The sequence below is a fragment of the Vigna umbellata genome, chromosome 4, assembly GCF_029865625.1.
Source record: "Vigna umbellata cultivar VRB3 chromosome 4, Vumbellata_1.0, whole genome shotgun sequence".
In the NCBI taxonomy this organism is placed as follows: domain Eukaryota; kingdom Viridiplantae; phylum Streptophyta; class Magnoliopsida; order Fabales; family Fabaceae; genus Vigna; species Vigna umbellata.
Window position 1 is genome coordinate 6,276,253 of NC_142168.1, and position 25,832 is coordinate 6,302,084.

Here is a 25,832-nt window from a genome sequence, read left to right on the forward strand (position 1 = left end):
GAGGAGCGATGGAAATCGATGGAATTTGAAGAAAGGCATCAGGCCTTGATAAAGCGAATGAAAGAGCACATCGCAGAGCAAGAAATGGTTGTAAAGCACTGGAAGGAAAGCTTCTCTCAGTTGGCTGCTTTGGCAAATGGGGCAATTGAAGACATCCCCAGGATGGTGTCGAATGCTGAAGCACGTACTCATTTTCGTAACTCACCAGTGGATTAATCATTGTAAATGGTTGGTGGGAGAGATGAAATCTTTCATTGCCCGGGCGCGGGATTGATGTACATCAGAATTACGTGTTTTATTCCTTAGACGATGTAATGGATCAAATTTTCTTTAAATGAAAGATAAGGGATGTTTGTTTGGTATCGGCTTGTGTTAATTTTCAATCAGTATTGTTCTCGTTATCCTGTGATTTCCACGTATCACTAGCATGCATCATGTTTTCTTTTGTTTTGCATTTTTCATATTCATCTAATTTAATAAAAATAATCATCAGTACAAGTGAGAGAACAACGGCAAATTTTCCACGACATCCGTACAGGACCAGAGCTAACTCGAAGGTCATGGAGAATTGGGAGCAGTTACACGAATCTATTAAGGCTGATGTCAGCCAGTTGAAGGAACAGATGGCCCAGATTTTGACAGCTCTCGAAGCCCTGAAGACTACGGGAGGGTCGACGCCTGCGCAAGTTGAGGGAAGTGCTCAATATTACCCTCCGTTGTTTAATATGGGGAGCCAATCTGTTCCGTTCCCAATGTATGGATTACCCCCAGATTACACTCCACCTGTGGGAGAATACACAGAAGGGGAGCATGCTTCCTTCTCTTTCTCTACCACTGCCAATGTACCGCCAATCAGTACTCAGGGACCTGTTGTAATGTCCGCACCTATGGTAAGTGAAGGAATGAATGCAAACATGTCTGATGGAATACGAGTAACTCCGGTGCCTCATGTGATTACCGGAGAGGGCTTTTCTACCAGGACTGCGCCACATACTTCGTTTCAGGGGGTAATTAGTAATGTCGACGGAGCAAAGGATAAACTGGATAGCTTAGAGGCAAGATTGAGGGTTGTTGAGGGATTTGAAAGTTATGGGTTCGGAGATGTTGCCAGATTGAGCATGGTTCCTGGCGTCAAAATACCACATAAGTTCAAGGCGCCAGATTTTGAGAAGTATAAGGGAAATACATGCCCTAAGAGCCATCTGACCATGTTTTGCAGAAAGATGGCTGCATATGCTTATGATGAGCAGCTGCTCATCCATGTTTTCCAAGATAGTTTGGCTGGAGTGGCATTAAACTGGTATACCCATTTGGAGCCCACTCGAATTCGTTGTTGGGCGGACTTGGCTGATGCTTTTGTGAAACAGTACATATACAATACACATGTTGCGCCAGATCGTTTACAGCTGCAAAACATGTCGAAGAAAGACAACGAAACTTTTAAGGAGTATGCTCAACGGTGGAGGGAATTGGCTGCACAAGTTGAGCCACCTTTGTATGATAGAGAAATGGTGGCAATGTTTGTAAATACGCTCCAACCACCATTTTATGAACATATGGTAGGAAATGTATGTTCCAATTTTGCTGATATCATTGTGATAGGCGAACGAATAGAGATCGGGTTGAAAAATGGGAAGACTGCATATGGCTCGTCGATGGTTGCAAATTCCAAAAAACCCAGTTTCAACTCAGGAAAAAGAAAGGAAGGAGATGTGCATGCAACATCTGCAACCCCCGTGTGGAGAGGTCAGGCTCCCACTCATAACTATCGACCATACTGGGGTCAACATCCACATGCAGCTAACGCGTCATTTGGTCATCAAATTAGGCCTCAACAACAACCAGGGTACTATCAACCACAATACATCCCGACGAATAATTGGAGGGGAGGGGCAAACGTAGGTTCCAATATGAATGTGGGTCCAAATACTTATCCAAGAAGGAACCAGGAAAGAAATTATGTTAACTTTACCCCAATTCATACAACTTATACGAAATTATTGCCTCATCTTATCAAACAGGGTCTGGTTGTCATTTGTCCCCTGAAGCCTTTACAGCCTCCGTACCCAAGAGGTTATGTTGCAGATGCAAAGTGTAGTTATCATGGAGGGGCCGTTGGTCATTCCACTGAGAGGTGTTTAGCTTTCAAGCATAAAGTGCAGACTCTAATTGATTCTGGGTGGTTAAAGTTCCAAGAAGATAAGCCTAGTATCGAGACCAATCCTTTATCTGGGCATGGAAGTGCTTCGACGAATGCTGTCGAAGTGAAAGAACATGAGTTGGTGAGAAATGTGAAAGAAGTCAGGAGCTCTAGGAGGTTTATTTTGGAGGCGTTACTGAAAGTGGGTATCCTGAAGGGCGATTATGATGCTGAGCACTCTATTGAGGAGTGTGTTGAGTTTGAAGAAATTCTGCAAGACCTGCTAGATCGTGGTCTGATGCAAGTATGCTACGAGAGTGAAGAGGGAGATGTATTTGCACAAACTGATGATGAATCCGGCATGATTTTACCAGAACCATTGGTGATTCGTTTCACTAGGACTTCCTCTATCCCACCAACTCAAGAAAGATCGCCCGTTGTTATCCGTGTACCAGCCCCTTTTCCTTACAAGAACGAAAAAGCCGTCCCATGGAGATATGGGACACATGCGTCAGGCGAAGCACAAAGTGTTGATCCTGTCGTCAAAAACATATCAGGCATAGGTGGAATGACTAGGAGTGGTCGAATTTTCACACCACCAAAGTTGGCACGAGAAAGAATTAATGATAAGGAAGCAACGATGGCCGCGAAGGCAAAAGAATTCTTAAAGGGGAAGGGTGTACAGACAGAGGAGATCCCCAACAAGGAAGTGAAGAAAGAAGTTTCTGAAGAGGAGGCTTGTGAATTTTTAAAATTCATACAACAAAGTGAATATAAGGTGGTGGAACAGTTAAACCGTATGCCTGCTCGTATATCCTTGTTAGACTTGCTCATGCATTCGGCATCACACAGAAAGTTGTTAATGAAGATACTTAGTGAGGCTCATGTGGAGCAAGGTATTTCGTTGAATAAATTTGAGGGTATTGTTGGCAATATTGTTGCTAATAATTATCTCACCTTTACGGATGAAGAAATACCTGCTGAGGGAAGAGGGCATAACAAGGCTCTTCACGTCTCTGTGAAATGCCTGGATCATTTTATAGCGCGTGTCTTAGTGGACAATGGCTCCTCTTTGAATGTCATGCCGAAAGCAACCTTGGAAAAGCTACCTTGCGAAGGAATGCATATGAGGCCGAGTTCAATGATTGTGAGGGCGTTTGATGGTAGTAAAAGAGAAGTGATGGGAGAAGTGGAATTACCAATGCAAGTTGGCCCGTGTGTCTTTCAAATAACATTCCAGGTTATGGGTATCCTGCCAGCTTATAGTTGTTTGTTGGGGCGCCCATGGATCCATTCGGCTGGAGTTGTGCCTTCTACACTACACCAGAAGTTGAAGTATGTGATGGGAGATAAGCTGGTGATAGTATCAGGAGAAGAGGATCTTCTTGTGAGTGGGCCATCATCCACACGCTACATCGAGGCGGCTGAAGAAGCTCTCGAGACAGCCTTCCAATCGTTGGAGATTGTAGGAAATGCTTGAGTGGAACCGTTTCCAGTAAATCCTCATCTATCATGTGCTTCTATTATGATGGCCAAAATTATGCTAAAAGAGGGCTATATATATGAGGAAGGTTTGGGCAAATATCGGCAAGGGCGAGCATTCCCTCTAGAAATCATTGAAAACAAGAACAGATATGGCTTGGGGTACAAACCTACCAAGGAAGACAGGAAAAGGATGATTGAAGAAAGAAAAGAACGCAGTCTAGCCCGTGCAGAAAGACGAGAGCCCAGAGAGAGCAAAATTCACATTGTTGACATCAAGGAAAGCTTCCGCAGTGCTAGGTGGATCAACACTGGCCAGATAGCAGCTGTGGAGGATGAAGACAGGCCTCAAAGTTCGAGCTTTGTGTGGGCTTGCTCCCCTGATACTCAACTCAGCAATTGGGAAACACTAGATTTACCTGTGATGCTTAATGTGAACAAAATGTAATAGTTTTAATTAAGCCTATAGTTTCGATTGGGGCTTTAGAACTGAGGTTTTGCGGATTAATTTTTTTTTACTTTTCACTCAGCGTGATAATAAAGTTGCATTTCATCATCATTTGATATTTTTCTTTGTTTATTTTATTTATTTATACTTTTTCATAAATTTAAATGATGCAGATGTGACAATGATTGTTTTGAAAATAACGATATCAATGTTCTTGATTTTGAGCACCCTATCAATAATACGGAAGATGATTTCGAAGATGATGTGGAACCCTCTCTGGAATTGTTGAGATTAGTGGAACAAGAATCTAAGGAGATAAAACCCCATCAGGAGGATATTGAAATCCTCAACATGGGGGAGAAGGATGAGATAAAGGAAGTGAAAATCGGTACTAGTATGAAAACGGGAGTGAGAGAAAGATTGCGTGCCCTATTGAAGGAGTTTAAAGATGTGTTCGCGTGGTCTTACAATGACATGCCGGGTCTGGATACCGATATTGTGCAGCATAGGCTCCTACTCAAGCCAGAATGCCCTCCAGTCAAGCAAAAACTAAGAAGAATGAAGCCGGAAATGTCCCTAAAAATTAAAGAGGAGGTCCAAAAGCAATTTGACGCAGGATTTTTGGCTGTGGCAAGATACCCACAATGGGTAGCGAATGTTGTACCAGTGCCTAAGAAGGATGGGAAAGTTCGGATGTGTGTTGACTATCGTGATTTGAATCGTGCAAGTCCGAAGGATAATTTCCCGTTACCACACATCGATACTCTGGTTGATAATACGGCCAAATTTTCGTTATTTTCGTTCATGGATGGATTCTCGGGATATAATCAAATTAAAATGGCACTGGAAGATATGGAGAAAACGACCTTTATCACGTTATGGGGAGCATTCTGTTATAAGGTGATGTCTTTCGGACTCAAGAATGCTGGAGCAACATACCAAAGGGCAATGGTGACACTTTTTCATGATATGATGCATAAGGAAATTGAAGTTTATGTGGATGACATGATTGCAAAGTCGGAATCAGAAGAGGAGCATATTTTCAATCTAAGGAAATTATTTGAGAGACTGAGAAAGTACAAACTCAGGTTAAATCCTGCCAAATGCACGTTTGGAGTAAAGTCTGGAAAATTGTTGGGCTTTATTGTCAGCCAAAGAGGGATAGAAGTTGATCCTGACAAAGTAAGAGCGATAACGGAAATGCCTGCGCCCAGAACAGAAAAGGAGGTTCGAGGTTTTCTGGGAAGATTGAACTACATTGCTAGGTTCATCTCCCAATTAACTGCTACTTGTGAACCAATGTTCAAGTTGCTACGGAAAAATCAGGCTGTAGTCTGGAATGAAGATTGTCAAGTTGCTTTCGAAAAGGTCAATACCTGCAAGACCCTCCTGTGTTGCGTCCACCTATGCCAGGAAGACCGCTCATTTTGTATTTGACCGTATTGGATAATTCAATAGGTTGTGTATTGGGTCAGCATGATGAAGACGGGAAAAGAGAGCATGCTATATATTACTTAAGCAAGAGATTCACAGATTGCGAACAACGATATTCTTCGTTAGAGCGAACTTATTGTGCACTGACGTAGGCTACTCATCGTTTAAGGCATTACATGTTGAGTCACTCTACTTGGTTGATATCTAAAATGGATCCTATCAAGTATATTTTCGAAAAGCCCGCTCTTACTGGAAGAATAGCTCGATGGCAGATGCTACTATCGGAGTACGACATTGTATATGTTACTCAGAAATCTATCAAGGGTAGCGCTTTAGCAGAATATTTAGCCCATCAACCCATTAGTGATTATCAGCCAATGCAACCTGAGTTTCCTGATGAAGATATCATGGCTTTATTTGCTGAGAACAAAGAGGACAAAAATGAAAAAGCTTGGACGGTATTATTTGATGGGGCCTCGAATGTAATGGGGCATGGAATAGGGGCAGTGCTTATCTCTCCTAAGAATCAATACATACCAATGACGGCAAGGTTGCGTTTTAATTGCACGAATAATATCGCAGAATATGAAGCCTGTGCTATGGGTATTCGAGCAGCAATAGAGTCTAAAGCAAAAATTCTGGATGTATATGGAGATTCAGCTTTGGTCATCCATCAATTGAAGGGAGAATGGGAGACTAGGGATACAAAATTAATTCCATACCAAGCTTACATCAGGGGATTAATTGAGTATTTCAATTCCATCACGTTTAATCATATACCGCGAGAAGATAATCAATTAGCAGACGCGTTGGCTACTTTGTCATCGATGTTTGAAGTTGATCAAGATGCAGAATTGCCAATGATCGAAATGAAGAGTCATGCGGAGCCAGCGTATTGTCATTTCATCGAGGAGGAGGTAGATGGTAAACCTTGGTACTTTGATATCAAGCATTATCTTAGGACCCGAGAATATCCAGAGAGGGCATCTGAAAACGATAAAAGGGCGTTAAGGAGGTTGGTTGGCAGCTTCATTTTGAGTGGCGATATTTTATATAAGAGGAATCATGACATGGTTCTCCTTAGATGCGTAGATGCAAAAGAAGCCGAGCTGATACTAAAAGAAGTGCACGAGGGTACATTTGGCACGCACATGAATGGGCACTCAATGGCCAGGAAGATACTGAGAGCGGGGTATTTTTGGTTGACTATGGAAAATGATTGTTGTACACATGTGAGAAAGTGTGAGAAATGCCAGGTGTACGCAAATAATATCAATGTGCCACCCACGACCTTGAACGTGTTGTCTGCACCATGGCCCTTTTCGATGTGGGGAATAGATGTCATCGGAGCTATAGAGCCAAAGGCGTCAAATGGACACCGTTTCATATTAGTCGCAATCGACTACTTCACCAAGTGGGTTGAGGCTGCTTCTTATGCTAATGTGACTAGAAAGGTGGTGACCAAGTTCATAAAAAGGGAGTTGATTTGCAGATGCGGGCTCCCTAACAGGATCATCACTGATAATGCCACTAACTTGAACAACCAGATGATGACAGAGTTATGTGAGGAGTTCAAAATTCATCATCTTAATTTTTCTCCTTATCGTCCAAAGATGAATGGGGCAGTAGAGGCTGCTAACAAAAATATCAAGAAGATTGTGCAGAAGATGGTGGTCACATATAAGGATTGGCATGAAATGCTTCCTTTTGCTTTACATGGTTATCGCACTTCGGTACGAACATCGACTGGGGCAATGCCTTTCTCGCTTGTATATGGAATGGAGGCAGTACTTCCGTTTGAAGTGGAAATTCCTTCCTTACGAGTTTTAATGGAAACCCAATTAGAAGAGGCTGAGTGGGTTCAAGCTCGTTTCGACCAGCTCAATCTCATCGATGAAAAAAGATTAACAGCAGTATGCCATGGACAATTGTACCAAAGAAGAATGAAGAAGGCATTTGACAAAGGTACACCTAAGAGAATTTCATGAAGGTAAGCTGGTGTTGAAGAAGATTCTACCTATACAAAAGGATCATAGAGGCAAATGGACTCCAAATTATGAAGGGCCATTTGTAGTGAAGAAAGCATTTTCTGGTGGGGCACTAATTCTCACGAGAATGGATGGAGAGGAGTTACCATTGCCAGTTAATTCTGATGCAGTAAAAAAGTTTTACGCATGATGATTCCGTGATAGTGGTTGCTATTAAGGGGATGTTGATATTATCTTTAAAGCTTATTGTACTCTGTGTTTTTTCACTAAATAAAGTTCACGTGATTTCATTCATATTTTGGTTGTTTGCATTCCATCTGAAATATTGCATGTCACGCTGAGCTGTTAAGTAGTCAAGTGAAAATGAAAATGAAAATAAGTAAACGCGTGTTGATAAAAGCATCACATGTATATCAGGTTGGCGAGCTCGGTCTTGGAGGATGTCGAAAAAGGAAAAACGAAAAAAGAGGTGAAAAAGAAAGGTCACATGTTGAGTTTGTTGTTAATAAAGTTGTCAAGGGCATAGTATTTTCGAAATGAAAAAAAAAAGTCTTGAAAAATACCGTTGGTGAGTCCTTTCCTGATTCAAGGTTTTGGGAGTAACCGGTGTTCTTTTCTTGATAAAGCATCTGCATTCATATTACTTGAACCCTAATTTTTTCGTTTCCCTTAAAACAAAGGATTTCCATACGTATAATATTGGGGTAGTTTTCATCATGTTACATATCACCGATAATCCGTTGATCAGGGATATATATATATATATATATATATATATATATATAAAGAAAACAAAGGAAACAAAGCAAAAAAATGAAGTTGATGTGTCAAACACTACATAGTTTCGTTTCAGGTTTAAATTCAAGAGAAAGTCAGACAAACAAGATTCATAATGACGTATGGCCATTTTTCGTTATCCAATCGTCAAAAGCAGTTCATCCAATTGCACCCCTTTTGAGCCAAAATTCATAATTGTTTTCATCACCCTAGACAAGAATCATTAGCATATCGACGTCAACTTAAAAAGATACATCATAAGCATCCAAAGTTGAGGAGGAAATCTCTAAAAGAAAAAAAAAACAGAAATGAAAAGGAAAGTATCATAAAGGACCACAACAGGGGCAACGAAAAGAATGATCCAAAGGGAAAGAAAGAAAAAAACAACAATGAAAAAATAAAGTATGCCTGAAGTTCAAATCCCTAAAGACAGTTGACTGGGCACCTTGCAAATGATTCTTGTTTAAAGACTTTAACCGTCAAACACTTATTTGGACCTTCGTTATCCTTTCTTTCAAAACCCTTTGACCTTTAGCCACGGTACAAGCCAATAAAAGTCCACGCTGACTGAAGACTGTTTGTCCTAATCTTTCTCACGAATTTAACTTTGAAACAGAATGATGTGGTGAACGACGCATTCAGTTTACAAAAAAAAAAAGAAAAAGAAAAAAAAAGGGGTCTCCTTGTCAATCGAAGATTATCCAATTTGGGGGAATCCTTCATACCCAAACCTTTTCACTTTTCCAAGGCATACTTATTGTGCAAAATTGGGGCAGTATGGGAGCACAACATGTTAATAGCACTTTCCCCCAGATGAGGGACCCACATACGTTAATATTTGCTCACGGAAAATCATTATTCATCTGCTTTTCATAACCATTTTTCCACATCCTACGGGGTTCAAGTTAATTTGGATTGCAAAAAGCGATAAAAAGAATTTTAACTCAGGGCTACACTTTCTTCCTGCTCATCAAAGGGTTCTATACCTCTCAACGTTGTTTTCAATAAATGCGTTTTGAATGTACATCGTGTCGGATGACAATATTAACAATAGATTCCAAACATGGAATTTTCAAAAAAAAAAAAAATGAAAAAGTGAGAGTAAAAGAAAAGAACGAAATGAAAGACTCATGTGTTTATGCATTCATGCACCATCATGACATAACATCATCTCAGAGAAAACGAGGAAAATTGTTTGCAAAAACTTCATGTTTTACTTGGCATTTATCAACTTTTCAAAGCTGCAAATCCAGGTTTTAGTTTTCTGTTATCGGCCCTCTGCGCGGCAATGGTCGGATTTAAATTTCTGTTCTGTGAGTTTGGCCCTCTGCGAGGCAATGGTCAAATCCAGGTTTTAGTTTTCTGTTATCGGCCCTCTGCGTGGCAATGGTCGGATTTAAATTTTTGTTCTGTGAGTTTGGCCCTCTGCGAGGCAACGGTCAAATCCAGGTTTTAGTTTTCTGTTATCGGCCCTCTGCGTGGCAATGCTAGGATTTAAATTTCTGTTCTGTGAGTTTGGCCCTCTGCGAGGCAATGGTCAAATCCAGGTTTTAGTTTTCTGTTATCGATCCTCTGCATGGCAATGGTCGGATTTAAATTTCTGTTATGTGAGTTTGGCCCTCTGCGAGGCAATGGTCAAATCCAGGTTTTAGTTTTCTGTTATCGGCCCTCTGCATGGCAATGGTCGGATTTAAATTTCTGTTCTGTGAGTTTGGCCCTCTGCGAGGCAATGGTCAAATCCAGGTTTTAGTTTTCTGTTATCGACCCTCTGCATGGCAATGGTCGGATTTAAATTTCTGTTCTGTGAGTTTGGCCCTCTGCGAGGCAATGGACAAATTCAGGTTTTAGTTTTCTGTTATTGGCCCTCTGCATGGCAATGGTCGGATTTAAATTTCTGTTATGTGAGTTTGGCCCTCTGCGAGGCAATGGTCAAATCCAGGTTTTAGTTTTCTGTTATCGGCCCTCTGCATGGCAATGGTCGGATTTAAATTTCTGTTCTGTGAGTTTGGCCCTCTGCGAGGCAATGGTCAAATCCAGGTTTTAGTTTTCTGTTATCGACCCTCTGCATGGCAATGGTCGGATTTAAATTTCTGTTCTGTGAGTTTGGCCCTCTGCGAGGCAATGGACAAATCCAGGTTTTAGTTTTCTGTTATTGGCCCTCTGCATGGCAATGGTCGGATTTAAATTTCTGTTCTGTGAGTTTGGCCCTCCGCGAGGCAATGGTCAAATCCAGGTTTTAGTTTTTTGTTACTAGTACTCTACTTGACATTGGTCATTTGGCATCGTGACTTGAATCATTTTGTTCGTTTTCTTTCATGATTGAAACCCGGACAAAATTAGTGTTTTTATCTTTACTTAGCTTCACTTAAATAATACGAAAAGATTAAATTTTCATATTATTTAGTAATATCTAAGTAAAGAGGGGCAGCTGTCAACACTCAATTTTATCCGGGTTGTAAAAAATGTGTTTTTATTGGTTTTTTTTTTTTTATTATTTTCCTTTTATTTTATTTTACCTTTTTGTTTTATTCTATTTTAATGTATTTAGATCTTTGCTTTTAATTCGATTTCTATTTTATTTCTTATATTCATTTTTTGTTTTAATAGAGTTAATTAATCAAAATAATTGAAAAATAAAATTAAAATTAAAAATAAAGTAAAAAAATAAAATAAAATTGAAATAAAAAATAAGAAAATGAAAAAACGTGGAGGAGGTGGGGTATGTGAGGCGTGTCTGGGGTGAGGGAGACCAGGTGGTTAGGAGGAATATTTCTAAGATTTTTGGAAAGAAGAAAAGGAGGTTTTGACACAGCTCTGTTCATCATCTTGGATCATCCATCTCTGAGGAATTTTTCACCATTTTTGCACCGGCAGAGAACGACAAACGCCAGCCACAAAGGGGAGAGATCATCGGAGACGAAGCAGACAAAGGCAAGCAGAGCTACAAGAGGTAAGCACTCACTCGTGTGGACATAGTCATGTAAGTTTGCTGCATTATGCTTCATTTTGTATGCTTGAAGTCGCCTTGCTTGAATATGTATCGTGGTAGGAGTCTTCCCCTTTCTCCATTCTACATTCTTACCGAAAATTTTCATCACCTTTCCCTAAGAACCCCTACACATTGGAGCTTTGAAAATCCCTTTGGTGTCAATCCGTTTAAAAACACTTGAGCATCACGAGTTCTCCCAATTTCAACATTCTTTAATGCCTCTGTTCACCCCCCAACCAACAACAAAATTGAATCATTAAGCAGAAATTCATACACAACCTATAATTCCTTTCCTCTGCAAGAAAAAGAAACAACCACCACACCGGTCTCACATAGCCAAAAAGCTCCAACCCTCAAGATTTCCTGCGCAAAGTTTTGATATAGCCATGGAAGAGTTTGAGTCTGTGGAGCGTGCCGCTAAGGTGGCGGCGGCAGCAACGGAGAAGAGAAGGAGGGAGTTAGGGGAGCGAGGGCTTGGCGTGGCAACTGGCAGGATCTAAGGCAGCCATCGGCGCACTGGCGGCGGCCGGTCTTGGCGGAGGTGGTGGCGCACGTGTAGAGGAAGAAAACCCCTCCTTGGGTTGCCGTTTTCGAACGGAGAAGAGGGAGAGAAGGTGGTGGCACCGCGGCCAGCAGTGGATCCGGTGGCGTTCGGTGTCGCCGGCGAGGCTACGGGATGAAGTGGGTGCTTGAGTGGTGGAGCGAGTATGTGAGGGAGAGACTTGGATCTTGGATGTTGAGTGCAAGTGATAAAATGAGAGGAAGGAAGAAGAACCCCTAATGAGTTTCTGAGTAAAGAAGCTTTGGGCCTAGGCCAAGAATTACGTAGCGCACCCCCACTGCCCACTCGTACCCCTGTTCCGGTTTGGGCTTCAGCCCATTCTGTTTCTACAAACAAAAAATAAAAGAAGAATTGGGCCTGAGCACACTATTTCGGGATGCACCTCCAGTTTCATCCTTACACCCCTGACAGATACAAAGTTGGAGAAGAAAGGTTTTGGCCCAAACTAAAGAGCTTCAATTTTACTCCGCACCTCTAGCTTTTATCTCTGCACCCCTATTCTTGTTGGGTTGTTTCTCTTGCTTTATTTTTATGCTTTTGTTTCTTTATTTTTACTATTATTTGTTTGGTTATTAGTTTTTACTGTATGTAACCCCTTGAATGATAACCCCCACTCCTATATATGGTGTTTTATTTTTATTTATTTATTGGGCTTGGTTTATTTGCTGCACTCTAAACACAAAAAAAGGGGGGGGGGAAATATATATAAAAAGAATTTACAAAAAATATACGTTTTAAGGGTTAAGCACACGTGTGACCGCTCGCGTCGTCCTTGTGCTAAAAACCTTTTCTTTTTAAAATAAAATTACAAAAAATATACGTTTTGAGGGTTAAGCACACGTGTGACCGCTCGCGTCGTCCTTGTGCTAAAAAGCTTTTCTTCTTTCTTAAATAAATTCACAAAAATATGTTTTAAAGGTCGAACACTCGTCAGATCATCCGCATCGTCCTTGTGTTCAATACCTTTTTCTCTTATAATTAAATAATGATATAAGTACTCGTGCGATCGTCCGCATCAGCCTAGTACTTAATATCTTCAATCTAAAAAATTAAATAATGGTCTGAGTGCTCGTGCGATCGTCCGCATCAGCCTAGCACTCAATACTCTTAAGTCTTCCTAAATAATTAAATAGTGATATAAGTACTCGTGCGATCGTCCGCATCAGCCTAGTACTTAATATCTTCAATCTAAAAAATTAAATAATGGTATGAGTGCTCGTGCGATCGTCCGCATCAGCCTAACACTAAATACTCTTAAGTCTTCCTAAATAAGTAGATAACGGTATGAGTGCTCGTGTGATCGTTCGCATCGTCCTAGTGCTTAATATCGTTATTTCTCTTTTAAAAAAAAATTAAAAATATTTAAATACCATTCTAAAGGTATGAGTACTCGTGTGACCGTTCGCGTCGGCCTAGTACTCATTACCTTCTTTTTCTCGAAAATGTCAAAAAAAAAAAAAACAAATACATAAAATCTTCAAAAGCTAAAAACATCAACACTTTCAAACAAACAATCAATCTTTCAACCAGAACTACGTAACCCTGATTTCTCATTTTGAATGAGAATACGTAGGAGCAAGGTCAATCCTTGTCGGGCCCAAAAAACTAAAAAATATATATTTTTTTTCTTTAATTTTTATTTTAGGGGATAGTTAAACATTTAGCAAACCACATTAAATTCGCGTATTTAATTAAAGGTACTGCCTTAAGGCAGGCGTTGTAGGGTGCTAATACATTCCCTACACGTAACCGACTCCCGAACCCGAAATTCAGTTTTCGCGGACCTTGCCTTATCATTTTATGGTTTGTCCGTAGTTTTCCAGAATAAACTATGGTGGCACTCCAAATCTCTTTTTAAAACCCGTTTCTTTTTTGGATCGTCGTCCCGTCGCGATTTCGGTTGCGACACTCCTCTTTGGTAACAATCTCCCCCTTTTTGATGATGATCAAAAATCACTTTTTAAAAGCAACTTTGGGTTATCTGCAAAATATACAAACTGACAGACAATAATAAGAGTTAGTAGTAACTGCACATATTTCTTCCCCTTTTTGATCATAAGCAAAAAGATTTATAATGCTCCCCCTTAAGATATGCTCACCCCTCAACAAAAAAATAGGTGTATTTTAAACTTTCATAACATGAAAGAACAAAGTTCATCATAGAACACAGAAATTTAGCTCTTAATCAAGAAATACAAGTAAGACTTTAAAAAGGAGGGGTTTGAAGAATAATATGGAGGTAGAAGATGTCAACCAAAATTTTCTCCCCCTAAATGTAATATTCCCCTTTTAAAAAATATTCCAAAAATTTAAGATTTATGCAGTCCAATGCAATGCATGAATTTGTAACAGTCAGTTCAAATTAGGCTTTGTAATACCAAAAGAGTTTAACATGAAAGCATTACAGCTAGCACAATTAGTTTAAAACTAACTTTGACAGCACAATTTACAACTTCCTAGACAACAACTATCATACATGCATTCTCATATCACAATCTGCTCAATCCCATGAATTTAGCTATGCATATCAAAACAACATATACAAAACTTCAAACACAAGAGCTGATTCAGGTTTTATCTTTCAACAATTTTAAATAAAATAATTTACATCAAAATTATGCAAATTTGATCAGTTCATTTTCTGCATCCAGGCTCTCAATGTATATTATCATAGCTCATTCGTTATGCATTTGAACTTAAAAAACAAATCTCCACAGAACCAACTTTGAAATAGAAATGACAATTTAATTTTCATATGTCTTAATCATCCAAAATTGCTAATGAAAATTTGTCAGCCAACTCATTTAAATGACTTTTTCATAGTTTTTGATGCTTTACAGAGATTACACCAAAGGTAACTTCAAAGTACTCATGAAATTGAATACTAAGCCAGTTAAACACAAATTCAATAGATAATTATCAACAAAGCACTGAAATAACAATGCACATGGCTTTACATGACATGAATGAAATTCAGAACATGAATATCTTAAATAGATGAATTTCACTTGATCAAAATATGTAAACAGACAAGAACACACCACAAAATGAATGAAATAGTGATGAACATATCATTTGCCTAACTAGAAATGAATACAACAGTAATTAAATAATGGAAGATCAAGTAAAACAAGATGCAACATCACAGTTTAAACAACACTTAGCTCAAATACTTGGTGCTTGAACGAAGGCTTTTGGATACCACTTGATGGAGTTACATCCTGGCTTGTAGCATCAATTCAAAGAGTAGAATACCATAGAGCTCTCTTAACCAGTTCAAAACTTAACCTGCAAAGTAAAAACAATATAGTTTTTGTACCCATAATCTCATTTGGGTCCTTTGAGGTAAGAGACATATTACTTTATAACAAGAATCCAAGCAAATTTCCCATTTGGAACATCAAAATGTTTAATTCTACATTTGTTTGAAGTATGTCCCTTTTTCATGCAATAAAAACAACAAACATCATGCACCTTATTTTTCACAAAAGTCCCTTTCTCAACCCAAACTCTATGAGTTCTCTTAACTTTAGACTTTTTCTGATGATGCATGTTTATATTTCTAACATTGCTCTTTCTAAAAACATTTTGAACATGTGAGATAGGCTTGATTCCTTTAGAAAGTAAATTTTCCAGTATGTCAATGTCAAACATGTGACTTTTACAAGATAAACATTCAACATGTTGTACAACAACATCAGATTCAGATAATTTAGTTTCCAGATTACTAACTTTGTTTCTCACAACAACTTCATCATCTAGTACTTTTTCATACCTCAATTTCAATTCATTATGCTCTTTCTTTAGCTTTTGATGAGCAAGATCAAGTTATGAGAGGGTCGCACCTCACACAAAAGTTGATTGCAAAATTAATGCAGTATAAGCTAGGAAGTGACTCCTAGGTCGTCTCTCAAGGACCAAATGTGGTTCGAGTCTTAGGTCAAACAGGTAGTGGGGGGTTTGTAAAAGGTTTATTAATGCAATTGAACTAAACCTGACAGAATTGGAAGCATTGAAGTAAATGACAAAATAGTAAGGCCTAACGACACGATCAGAGACCGAACGGTCTAAAAGCAGCAAAACCCGAAAATGCAGAATTCATCAGGATTTAAAAACAAAACGCAGGAACAGTAATCAAGAACCGTAACATCATCTTAATTGAAAGGTACTAAATGAACTTAAACATTAAATGCAATAGTAGAAGCATTAGTAAAGAAAACCGAGATTCAATCGACACTTGCAAACAAGATGAACAGTAAAACTCAATGACAGAATGCAACAAGGAAGAAAATGATGAACAATAAAATGCAACAGATAATAAAAATAAAACCACTTAGCTAAAAATGAAATGCACATATCAACCAAATTAAATGCAATAAATAATTAAGAAAATTCACCCAATGGAAATGTAAGAAAGAAATCTAAAAAGCATCTCTGTGAATTAAAAGGGCAACGCGTTAATTTATTAAACAGATACAAGATGTAACTTGGAGATGAAATATTCAATGCAAAAGTGCTGAAGCTATTTAAATGCAACAAGAAAAATAAAAGGAACCAGATTTGCTAAATGTAATTCCGAATTTCATAACATTAAATTGTCTCAGTGCATGTAAAGGTATTAAAAAAAATAAAAGCAAAAGAACAAGAGGACCCGTGCTGCACATTGCGTGAACCGTGAACAAGCAGCTCCTCTCATTCATCCCCTGTAACAGTATTCTCAAAGAAAGGAAAAAAAAACAAAAGAAGATCAAGTCCGCACACCCTCAAAACAAGTGGCGGCTCCTCCTTGAATCACCGTTTCACCCTCTTACATTCTTCTCTGCTTAAAAGTAAACGCCCTCCCCTCTTTGTAGTGACAGTGTGCTTCATTCATCATTCAAAAACAACGTTTTTTTTAAGGGAGAAAAATTCCGTGAGGGTGATGGTTGTTCCCCCACCAGAGCCCCCTTTTTCCAAGCAAAAACGTGAACTTAAATGTGCCTCCTCCTAGGTTACTGCTGGGTCCAGGTGCTGGACGTGTGCCGCTTCCTGCTTGGCTTCTTTGTGCACCTCCATGTCTTGCTGGATGCTACCTTCTGGACCAGCCCATGACACCACATTTTTTCTCCCAGCACCTCCTAATTAATTCACGTGTTGTTGCTTTGCTGTAATTGTTCATGGGCCGTGCTGGACTCTCCTCTCCGTGGTGCCAAGCTGGACCGCTTCTTCATGCTGCTGCCAAGCTGGATGGGAGCTTCCCCTTGGATGTTGCTGCCCGCGTGCTTTTTAATTTGCTGGGTGCACCCCTTCATTAAATGAAAGTGAAGTTTCTTTTCTCGGTGGCAGCTTCTCTTTTTCTAAGCACACATCTGTTTTCTTCTACTTTTTTTTTTAGCCAAACCAAACAGCATATTCCAGCTCAAGTCTCCACGGATCAGCACATCTTTTTCTATTCAACACAAAATAAATCAATGCAACCATATTAGAACACTCAAACAGTAATCACTGGACTGACATAGGGGAGTAAAACAATTACTGGGAACCTTACAGAACTAATTTGAACAAAGTAAAAACTATACGTGAAAATAGACATCTAGACGAAACTATGAAAAAAATTGCATGGAAAACGGATAAGAATTGAACTCAAACGAGGACACACAAGTTGACACAACATTCACGCAGCACTGTGCGAAAATTGAAATGACTGAGATGCATTGGGCTCAATTGCCATTTCTCATTTAACCTTCAAATGTCCCAAATTGTATCTCCAAATTTTCCTTGTAAAATAATTAGCTCAGATAATTCAAATTAGTTAAAATAAGAATTTCCGATCAAATTTAGCACAATTAGGAAAAATAGGATAATACTGTACATTCAAGCACAATTCCTTGATTAAATCCGGTACAATAAACTAAATGAAATCAATAAAATATTGATTCATCAAAATAGACCACACTTAGTCTTTTTGCACTCTTGGGCAAAACCAAGACGAAAACTAGGGAACTACTCAAACATCAGGGAGGTGACACAGACTCGACAGACAGACAACAAAGACTCCAAAACAGAAACACAGTTGCACAATTCTCACAAAATCTGGACAGTAAAAGGTATAGGCAAAATCCCACACAGAGTCAATGAAAGCAAATACTCAAAGAATCATCCAAACAATTCAAGACATGGCAAAATGATCAATCAGCTCAAGAGGTGAATCAAAAGCAACAGAACCTCACAGATGCACTATCAGTGTTTCTCTCAAGTGTCTAAGGTAAAGAATTTCAACTCAATGCACTCAAGAAAGCAAACAACAACAGACTTGGCAAGCCTCTAATATCAACACTCAAAACATATGCATGTTCAAATCAAAAGGTCTTTAATGGATGTAATGGGGCCAAGGACAAGGGAGGATAAATATGGATGAGAAGCTATAAACCAAAAGAAATAGAGGAGCAATGAGGAACAAGTCTAAACACAATAAAATCACACCCAAACCTCTAATTCAATCCTCTTCTTGACTCCATTATTCACAAAATTTTTTCTCATTTTTCTCACTTTTTTTTTTCTTATCTTGTCTCTTTTCTTTTCTTTCTGTTTAGGACACAACTGTAAGAGACAAGATACACATATATTTACAACAACAAAACAAGAAGAGGAACTAACTAGCGAATTCATCAGAATCCCCAAGGAGACCACACTTGTTCCCAAAACACTTCCAAAGCTCCAAAATTCCCTAAGGTTAAGGTAATCATGGTTTTTCACTTAGGGCTAGTGTATGAGCTTCAAAACAAAGAAATGAGGAAAGTATAGGCTCAAAAGGGGTTATCAAAGGATCAGAACAAGGTAAGCTTATTTGGCTAGAGAGGCTCAAAAACAAAACTGCCTTTATCACTTCCAAACATGCATATCAATCAAGAATTATCAACAAGAGTCAGGCCAAGGCATATGTGCAAGCAATCAAGAGACATATCACACACAAGAAAGAACATAAAGTGGCTCAAATCTCACACAGGGTAATTGTCACAATCAATTCAACCTCTCAAATATCATAATCATCTTCCCACGCAAAGAAAAGCAAAGATTTCAAGCCATAAGTATTAGTCAAGTGAAGTGAAAGACACATCTACAATCTAAACAAAGTCCAAAAATCAAGAGAAACATGTAAAATTTGCACACAAGACACGACAAAAACAACTTAAAACAGAAAAAATTTTAACACGCAAAACAAAAACTAACAAAGAAAAATCAGAATCTCCCCCAATAGACCACACTTAAACTACACAGTGTCCTCAATGTGTCATAAGCATAAGATCAGAAATTAAAACAGTCAACAGATCATGGTCAAGTGCAATAAAAGTAGGAAAAGGGGGAGAAGAGAGAAAGAAAACTCCCCTGGTCATGGTGGCAGTTGCCAATCTTGGACTTGTAGAGAGATGTCTTCCACCATTGGATCCAGCAAAGAAGTTTTGAGGAAGAACTGCTTCATCCTCCATATTTGATCGAGTAGGCAAATGTCTTCCACAACTGGAACTAAGAAGCAAAGATTGTTGATGAGCGGGTTCAGCCGGTGTCTATTGATCTTCAAACTGTTGTGTATGTGAGGACCTTTGTCTTCAATAGTGGGTGTTTGTTGATTAAATTCGTGTGTACCTCCTGCAACATGGCTAGTGCAATGTGGCTCTATAGAAATTACATGCAGGGGTATAACACCCAATCCCAGTGTAACAGGCTGAACCTCAAATATACTCTCAGAACATGAATCACTTTCAAATTCAGAAACAATATCAACCACAGACTCAGATTCATGTTCAGTGCATGGAGAATAAACATATGAATTTGATATCAAAAATTGGTTCTCATCATGCAAAGAGGGAGAATTAAAAACATGCTCATCAACAATATTATTATCAACATACCTATCAACAGCATAATCATCAACAACATAGTCAAAATTAGGTATGTTTACCTCCACTTCCTTGAAGATTGGTAGAGTGTGGGAAAATGAAGGTGGTCTACCTGGTTCAGAATTACTGCTTATACCTGTCTGGTCCTCAAAATCTTCATCAGTCTCCTCATGTGCAAGAGTAGGGCCATAGGGTGATGGGAAAGTAGGTGGCCCAACAGTAAGCTCATGACTCTGCTCCCCATCTCCTATGCGGATGACATTAACATCATCTGGAATCTGAACAGTCTGAAATGGTAACTCTGAATCTTGAGACTGTTCCTCAGTGAGTTGAGTGGCCATCTGCCCTATCTGATCATTCAAACTCTGAATGGACGCTCTGGTCTCTTGCTGAAACTGAAAGTTCTGCATGGTCATCTACTCCAACAACTCCTGCAATGTAGGCTCAGAAGTAGAAGGCGGAGGAGCTATTTGGGCAAGAGCATCATACTGCTGACTCTCGTATTGTTGGACTGGTGGAGACATAAAAGTACTCTAGAATGGTGGTTCTTCATAATGATGTTGTGGAGTACTATGCCATCCCAGGTTAGGATCATTCCATCCAGGATCGTTGCTGTAACCATACTGCACAGGGGAGAATTTGCTCAGAAACTGATGCTCAAGATATCCCCAATCGGTAACGGATCTTAGAGGAAGAGAATCTTTCCAATCCTTAGCTGTTCCTTGTAATGAATGCGAAAATGCCCCCAAGAAAATGTGATCAAGAGGGATATGTGGAGGCTTCAGTGAAGAGCACATGATGTGGAACTCCTCCAAATGTCTATGTGGGCATTCTCCTGCAAAACCATGCAACTTAGGCAGCAGATGTATCAGTCCAGTGGTGAGAACGCAATGAACATCATCCTCATTAAGTGAAACCGGCTCCCAAAGAGAGCTCTCATAAGTTGGAGCATGAGCCATATTATTCTCAACATAAAAGTCAGCAGAATTACAATCAGAGTACCACGCAGAAGGAGAATCATAATCAGAGGCATTGGCAGAATAAGCACTATTCACATAACCAGAATAGGTAGACATGGAAAAAGAAAAATACTAAAAATTACGAAACAAATAAAGCACAACACATTTATACATGCAACACGCACACACAAAACAGAACATCACATCACAAGACAAGACAAAACACAACACACACTAACACAACAAAAGACCTAAAACTGAACCGTTGGTCCCCGGCAGCGGCGCCATTTTGATGAGAGGGTCGCACCTCACACAAAAGTTGATTGCAAAATTAATGCAGTGTAAGCTAGGAAGTGACTCCTAGGTCGTCTCTCAAGGACCAAATGTGGTTCGAGTCTTAGGTCAAACACGTAGTGGGGGGTTTGTAAAAGGTTTATGAATGCAATTGAACTAAACCTGACAGAATTGGAAGCATTGAAGTAAATGACAAAATAGTAAGGCCCAACGACACGATCAGAGACCGAACGGTCTAAAAGCAGCAAAACCCGAAAATGCAGAATTCATCAGGATTTAAAAACAAAACGCAGGAACAGTAATCAGGAACCGTAACATCATCTTAATTGAAAGGTACTAAATGAACTTAAACATTAAATGCAAAAGTAGAAGCATTAGTAAAGAAAACCGAGATTCAATCGACACTTGCAAACAAGATGAACAATAAAACTCAATGACAGAATGCAACAAGGAAGAAAATGATGAACAATAAAATGCAACAGATAATAAAAATAATAACACTTAGCTAAAAATGAAATGCACATATCAACCAAATTAAATGCAATAAATAATTAAGAAAACTCACCCATTGGAAATGTAAGAAAGATATCTAAAAAGCATCTCTGTGAATTAAAAGGGCAACGCGTTAAATACAAGATGTAACTTGGAGATGAAATATTCAATGCAAAAGTGCTGAACCTATTTAAATGCAACAAGAAAAATAAAATGAACCAGATTTGCTAAATGTAATTCCGAATTTCATAACATTAAATTGTCTCAGTGCATGTAAAGGTATTAAAAAAAATAAAAGTAAAAGAACAAGAAGACCCGTGCTGCACATTGCGTGAACCGTGAACAAGCAGCTCCTCTCATTCATCCCCTGTAACAGTATTCTCAAAGAAAGGAAAAAAAAAACAAAAGAAGATCAAGTCCGCACACCCTCAAAACAAGTGGCGGCTCCTCCTTGAATCACCGTTTCACCCTCTTACATTCTTCTCTGCTTAAAAATAAAAGCCCTCCCCTCTTCGTAGTGACAGTGTGCTTCATTCATCATTCAAAAACAACGTTTTTTTTTAAGGGAGAAAAATTCCGTGAGGGTGACGGCTGTTCCCCCACCAGAGCCCCCCTTTTTCCAAGCCAAAACGTGAACTTAAATGTGCCTCCTCCTAGGTTGCTGCTGGGTCCAGGTGCTGGATGTGTGCCGCTTCCTGCTTGGCTTCTTTGTGCAGCTCCATGTCTTGCTGGATGCTACCTTCTGGACCAGCCCGTGACACCACACTTTTCTCCCAGCACCTCCTAATTAATTCACGTGCTGCTGCTTTGCTCTAATTGTTCATGGGTCGCGCTGGACTCTCCTCTTCGTGGTGCCAAGCTGGACCGCTTCTTCATGCTGCTGCCAAGCTGGATGGGAGCTTCCCCTTGGATGCTGCTGCTCGCGTGCTTTTTAATTTGTTGGGTGCACCCCTTCATTAAATGAAAGTGAAGTTTCTTTTCTCGGTGGCAGCTTCTCTTTTTCTAAGCACACATCTGTTTTCTTCTACTTTTTTTTTAGCCAAACCAAACAGCATATTCCAGCTCAAGTCTCCACGGATCAGCACATCTTTTTCTATTCAACACAAAATAAATCAATGCAACCATATTAGAACACTCAAACAGTAATCACTGGACTGACATAGGGGAGTAAAACAATTACTGGGAACATTACAGAACTAATTTGAACAAAGTAAAAACTATACGTGAAAATAGACATCTAGACGAAACTATGAAAAAAATTTCATGGAAAACGGATAAGAATTGAACTCAAACGAGGACACACAAGTTGACACAACATTCACCCAGCACTGTGCGAAAATTGAAATGATTGAGATGCATTGGGCTCAATTGCCATTTCTCATTTAACCTTCAAATGTCCCAAATTGTATCTCCAAATTTTCCTTGTAAAATAATTAGCTCAGATAATTCAAATTAGTTAAAATAAGAATTTCCGATCAAATTTAGCACAATTAGGAAAAATAGGATAATATTGTACATTCAAGCACAATTCCTTGATTAAATCCGGTACAATAAACTAAATGAAATCAATAAAATATTGATTCATCAAAATAGACCACACTTAGTCTTTTGAGACTCCGAGATGGCAGTCACCTTTTGTTGCCAAGACCTGTCTAATGATTTTAATATTTTCACATTCAATTGATCAGTGTCAAAAGTCTTACCCATACCTGTTAGGTGGTTCACAATGTGAGTGAAACGCTTTTGGACATCAGATATTGTTTCTCCAGGTTGCATTCTGAACATCTCATACTCTTGGATAAGTGTATTCTTCCTTGCACGTTTCACGTCGTCTGTACCCTCATGTGTGACTCTGAGGACCTCCCACATTTCCTGTGCTGTCTTACCCACTAAAATTCTATAAAATTCATCAAGTACTACAGCAGATGAAGTAACATTACGAGCCTTAATATCAAATTGGGTTCTTCTATTTTCTTCAGGAGTCTACTTAAAGTATGGTTTTTCTACTTCTACACCATCAACAATTCTTTTAGGAATATAGGGACCACTTAGCACAGCTTCCCAGATGCCTCTGTCAATAGACCCCATAAAAATTTCCATTCTGACTTTCGAGAAGGCATAGTTATCACCAGTAAAAAGAGGTGGTCTGTTGATGGATGCACCCTCAGCATATACTTGATTTTGATGACCGGCCATTTTCGCAAAAGTTTGAAAAAATATCAAAGGAAGCTCTGATACCAATTGTCGGAACAATCGGTACCGTTATAGAGTCGCGCAGCGGAATAAAATATAGATAGCGGAAAGCATGTAACGATCACAACACAAGTTAAAAGAGTTGGTTTCAAAACTTGATTTTCTTAGCGAACTTTTATCGAACAGTTGATGATGTGCTAAGAGTTTAGGGATCAAGAAAATCAACACAGAATTTTTATCCTGGTTCGAATCAAAAGATTCGACGTCCAATCGTTAATCACTATGAATAGTGATTAACCTTTTTTTTTACTAAAATATGGTTTGCAGATTACAATCAGATAATCAAAATAAGCAAAGAATAGAAAACACCTTCCTTCGACAAACGAACGGAAGAACCTGCTCAGCCAACTTGAAGAGAACCGCTCCGACCTTTGACACAGAAAACGCGAGCTTCTCCTATTCACAAGACCAAGCAAGAGCACTCTATCACTTTGAGAACTTCCTCAGACAAACTGTATTCTCAAAATGGCATAGATCCTTTTCACCCACAGAGAGCTTCCCTTAGGCACAAAGCTCTAATACTCTCAATTGAAAAGTTTTTTCTAAGAGCTGTGAAGACCTCTATTTATAAGCCTAGTTTCGTGCAGGGTCAAAAACTGAAAAGACATCTCCCAACTGCCACTGATAATCGATTATCATAAGTGATAATTGATTATTTGTGTCCATTATGGGGTTTTCAAAATGGTGATAATCGATTATCCTGAGCAATAATCGTTTATTCCAGAGACTTGGACAGAATTAAATAAAACAGTGATAATCGATTATTCTGTGTAATAATCGATTATTTGGGCAAGCAACGCTCTTCTAAATTGGCTCGTGATAATCGATTATTCTCTTGATAATCGATTATTTGTGCAATGACTCACTACATACGAAAATTTCTAAGAGTTTTTACATCATTACATTTTATCCTATACATTGGTTTCTACAAAATGCGTTTAACAAAGATGCATTTAGAGTCTTCAATTCTTCAGCTTTTATCATCATCAAAACTTTACAGTAGCTTTCAAGATAGCAATGCTCCTCATTGGTAACAATAAATTATCAATATAACTGACCAACAACTATGATTGGTACTTAAATTACCAAATGAGTTCATTCCATTAATGGTTAAACCAAGCCTAAGATTTCTACATTCTTCACTAAATTGGGGAAATTATTGATCAATATTTTTCCATTGCTTTGAATCAGTTGGATGAAGAAGCAGCCCGTCAAATTTTCTCTCATCTACATGTCATTTAAGGTTTTTAGCATCTTTTGGATTCACAAACAAACGCTTAAGTCTGGCCACAATTGGAAGGTACCAAATTACTTTCAAAGTCGATCCATTTTTTTTATCGGACCATTATCTTCATTGTGGTTTTTTGATTTGTATCGTGATAACCCACATTTTTGACACTTTTTCAAAAATTCAAACTCTTTCCTATATTAAATGCAATCATTGGGATAAACATGTATGCTTTTATACTCCATACCCATAGGACAAAGAATTTTGTTCACATCATAAGTACGAGTAGATAGTTTATTTCCATATGGCATCATTTCATTCAACAACGTCAACCGTTCTGTGAAACTTTTATTAGTCCATCCATTGGTCTCATTCAAATTCATGAGCCTTAACACCGCTAACAACCGTGTGAAGTTAGTTGAACTGACATACAAAGGAGTTTTCGCATCATTGGACATTGTCTCATACACATGAGCTTGGGCAAAATTTTCTACACCAACATCGCGGATCATGTCCTCTAATTTGTCTTTTTTCGGTCGATGTTCCATATACATGGTGGAATCAATAACATTTTCAGTTTGGAAGCCTAAATCGCCGCGAAATAGCGACGAGATTTTACCCCAAATGTAATTAATCCTAAAATTATTTTTAACCCTATCTTTTAAATTAATTTAAATCATTTTAAATTATTTTAAATCATTTTAAATTATTTTAAATTATTTTAAATTATTTTATTTTAACACATATCAGCAATTCACAGTGCCACCTCAACCATAACTGTACAACTCATCGCTTTTGTGCCAGCTGGGCAGCTGTGTCGTTAGTCTTTTTAACGCCGTAACCAAAAAGGACTAACGTGAATCGTTTTTGCGAGAAGTAGGATGTTAGTGAACTTTTGAAAAAAAGGAG

At 38.8% G+C, this 25,832-nt stretch overlaps 2 protein-coding genes across 2 annotated transcripts; both read left to right on the plus strand.

Moving 5' to 3' along the window:
• Positions 1–623: 623 nt before the first annotated feature.
• On the plus strand, positions 624–3,620 carry LOC148199137 (uncharacterized). Its single transcript, XM_088112578.1, has 5 exons — positions 624–890; positions 1,005–1,121; positions 2,022–2,861; positions 2,919–3,387; positions 3,505–3,620. The coding sequence occupies exons 1-5, from the start codon at positions 624–626 to the stop codon at positions 3,618–3,620; spliced, it is 1,809 nt and encodes a 602-aa protein (XP_087968704.1).
• Positions 3,621–5,881: 2,261 nt separating this feature from the next.
• LOC148199138 (uncharacterized) lies at positions 5,882–11,758 on the plus strand. Its single transcript, XM_088112579.1, has 3 exons — positions 5,882–6,519; positions 11,144–11,219; positions 11,561–11,758. The coding sequence occupies exons 1-3, from the start codon at positions 5,882–5,884 to the stop codon at positions 11,756–11,758; spliced, it is 912 nt and encodes a 303-aa protein (XP_087968705.1).
• Positions 11,759–25,832: the final 14,074 nt, after the last annotated feature.

Bases quoted from the DNA above. Each gene is read 5' to 3' on its own strand.
- LOC148199137 (XM_088112578.1), top strand. From the start codon at position 624: ATGGCCCAGATTTTGACAGCTCTCGAAGCCCTGAAGACTACGGGAGGG. The intron at 891-1,004 runs GTAAGTGAAGGA...ACTTCGTTTCAG, and splicing joins TTGTAATGTCCGCACCTATG to GGGGTAATTAGTAATGTCGA. The intron at 1,122-2,021 runs GTTCCTGGCGTC...CTTATCAAACAG, and splicing joins ATGTTGCCAGATTGAGCATG to GGTCTGGTTGTCATTTGTCC.
- LOC148199138 (XM_088112579.1), top strand. From the start codon at position 5,882: ATGCAACCTGAGTTTCCTGATGAAGATATCATGGCTTTATTTGCTGAG. The intron at 6,520-11,143 runs GTTGGTTGGCAG...TTGCACCGGCAG, and splicing joins GATAAAAGGGCGTTAAGGAG to AGAACGACAAACGCCAGCCA. The intron at 11,220-11,560 runs GTAAGCACTCAC...TTCCTCTGCAAG, and splicing joins GGCAAGCAGAGCTACAAGAG to AAAAAGAAACAACCACCACA.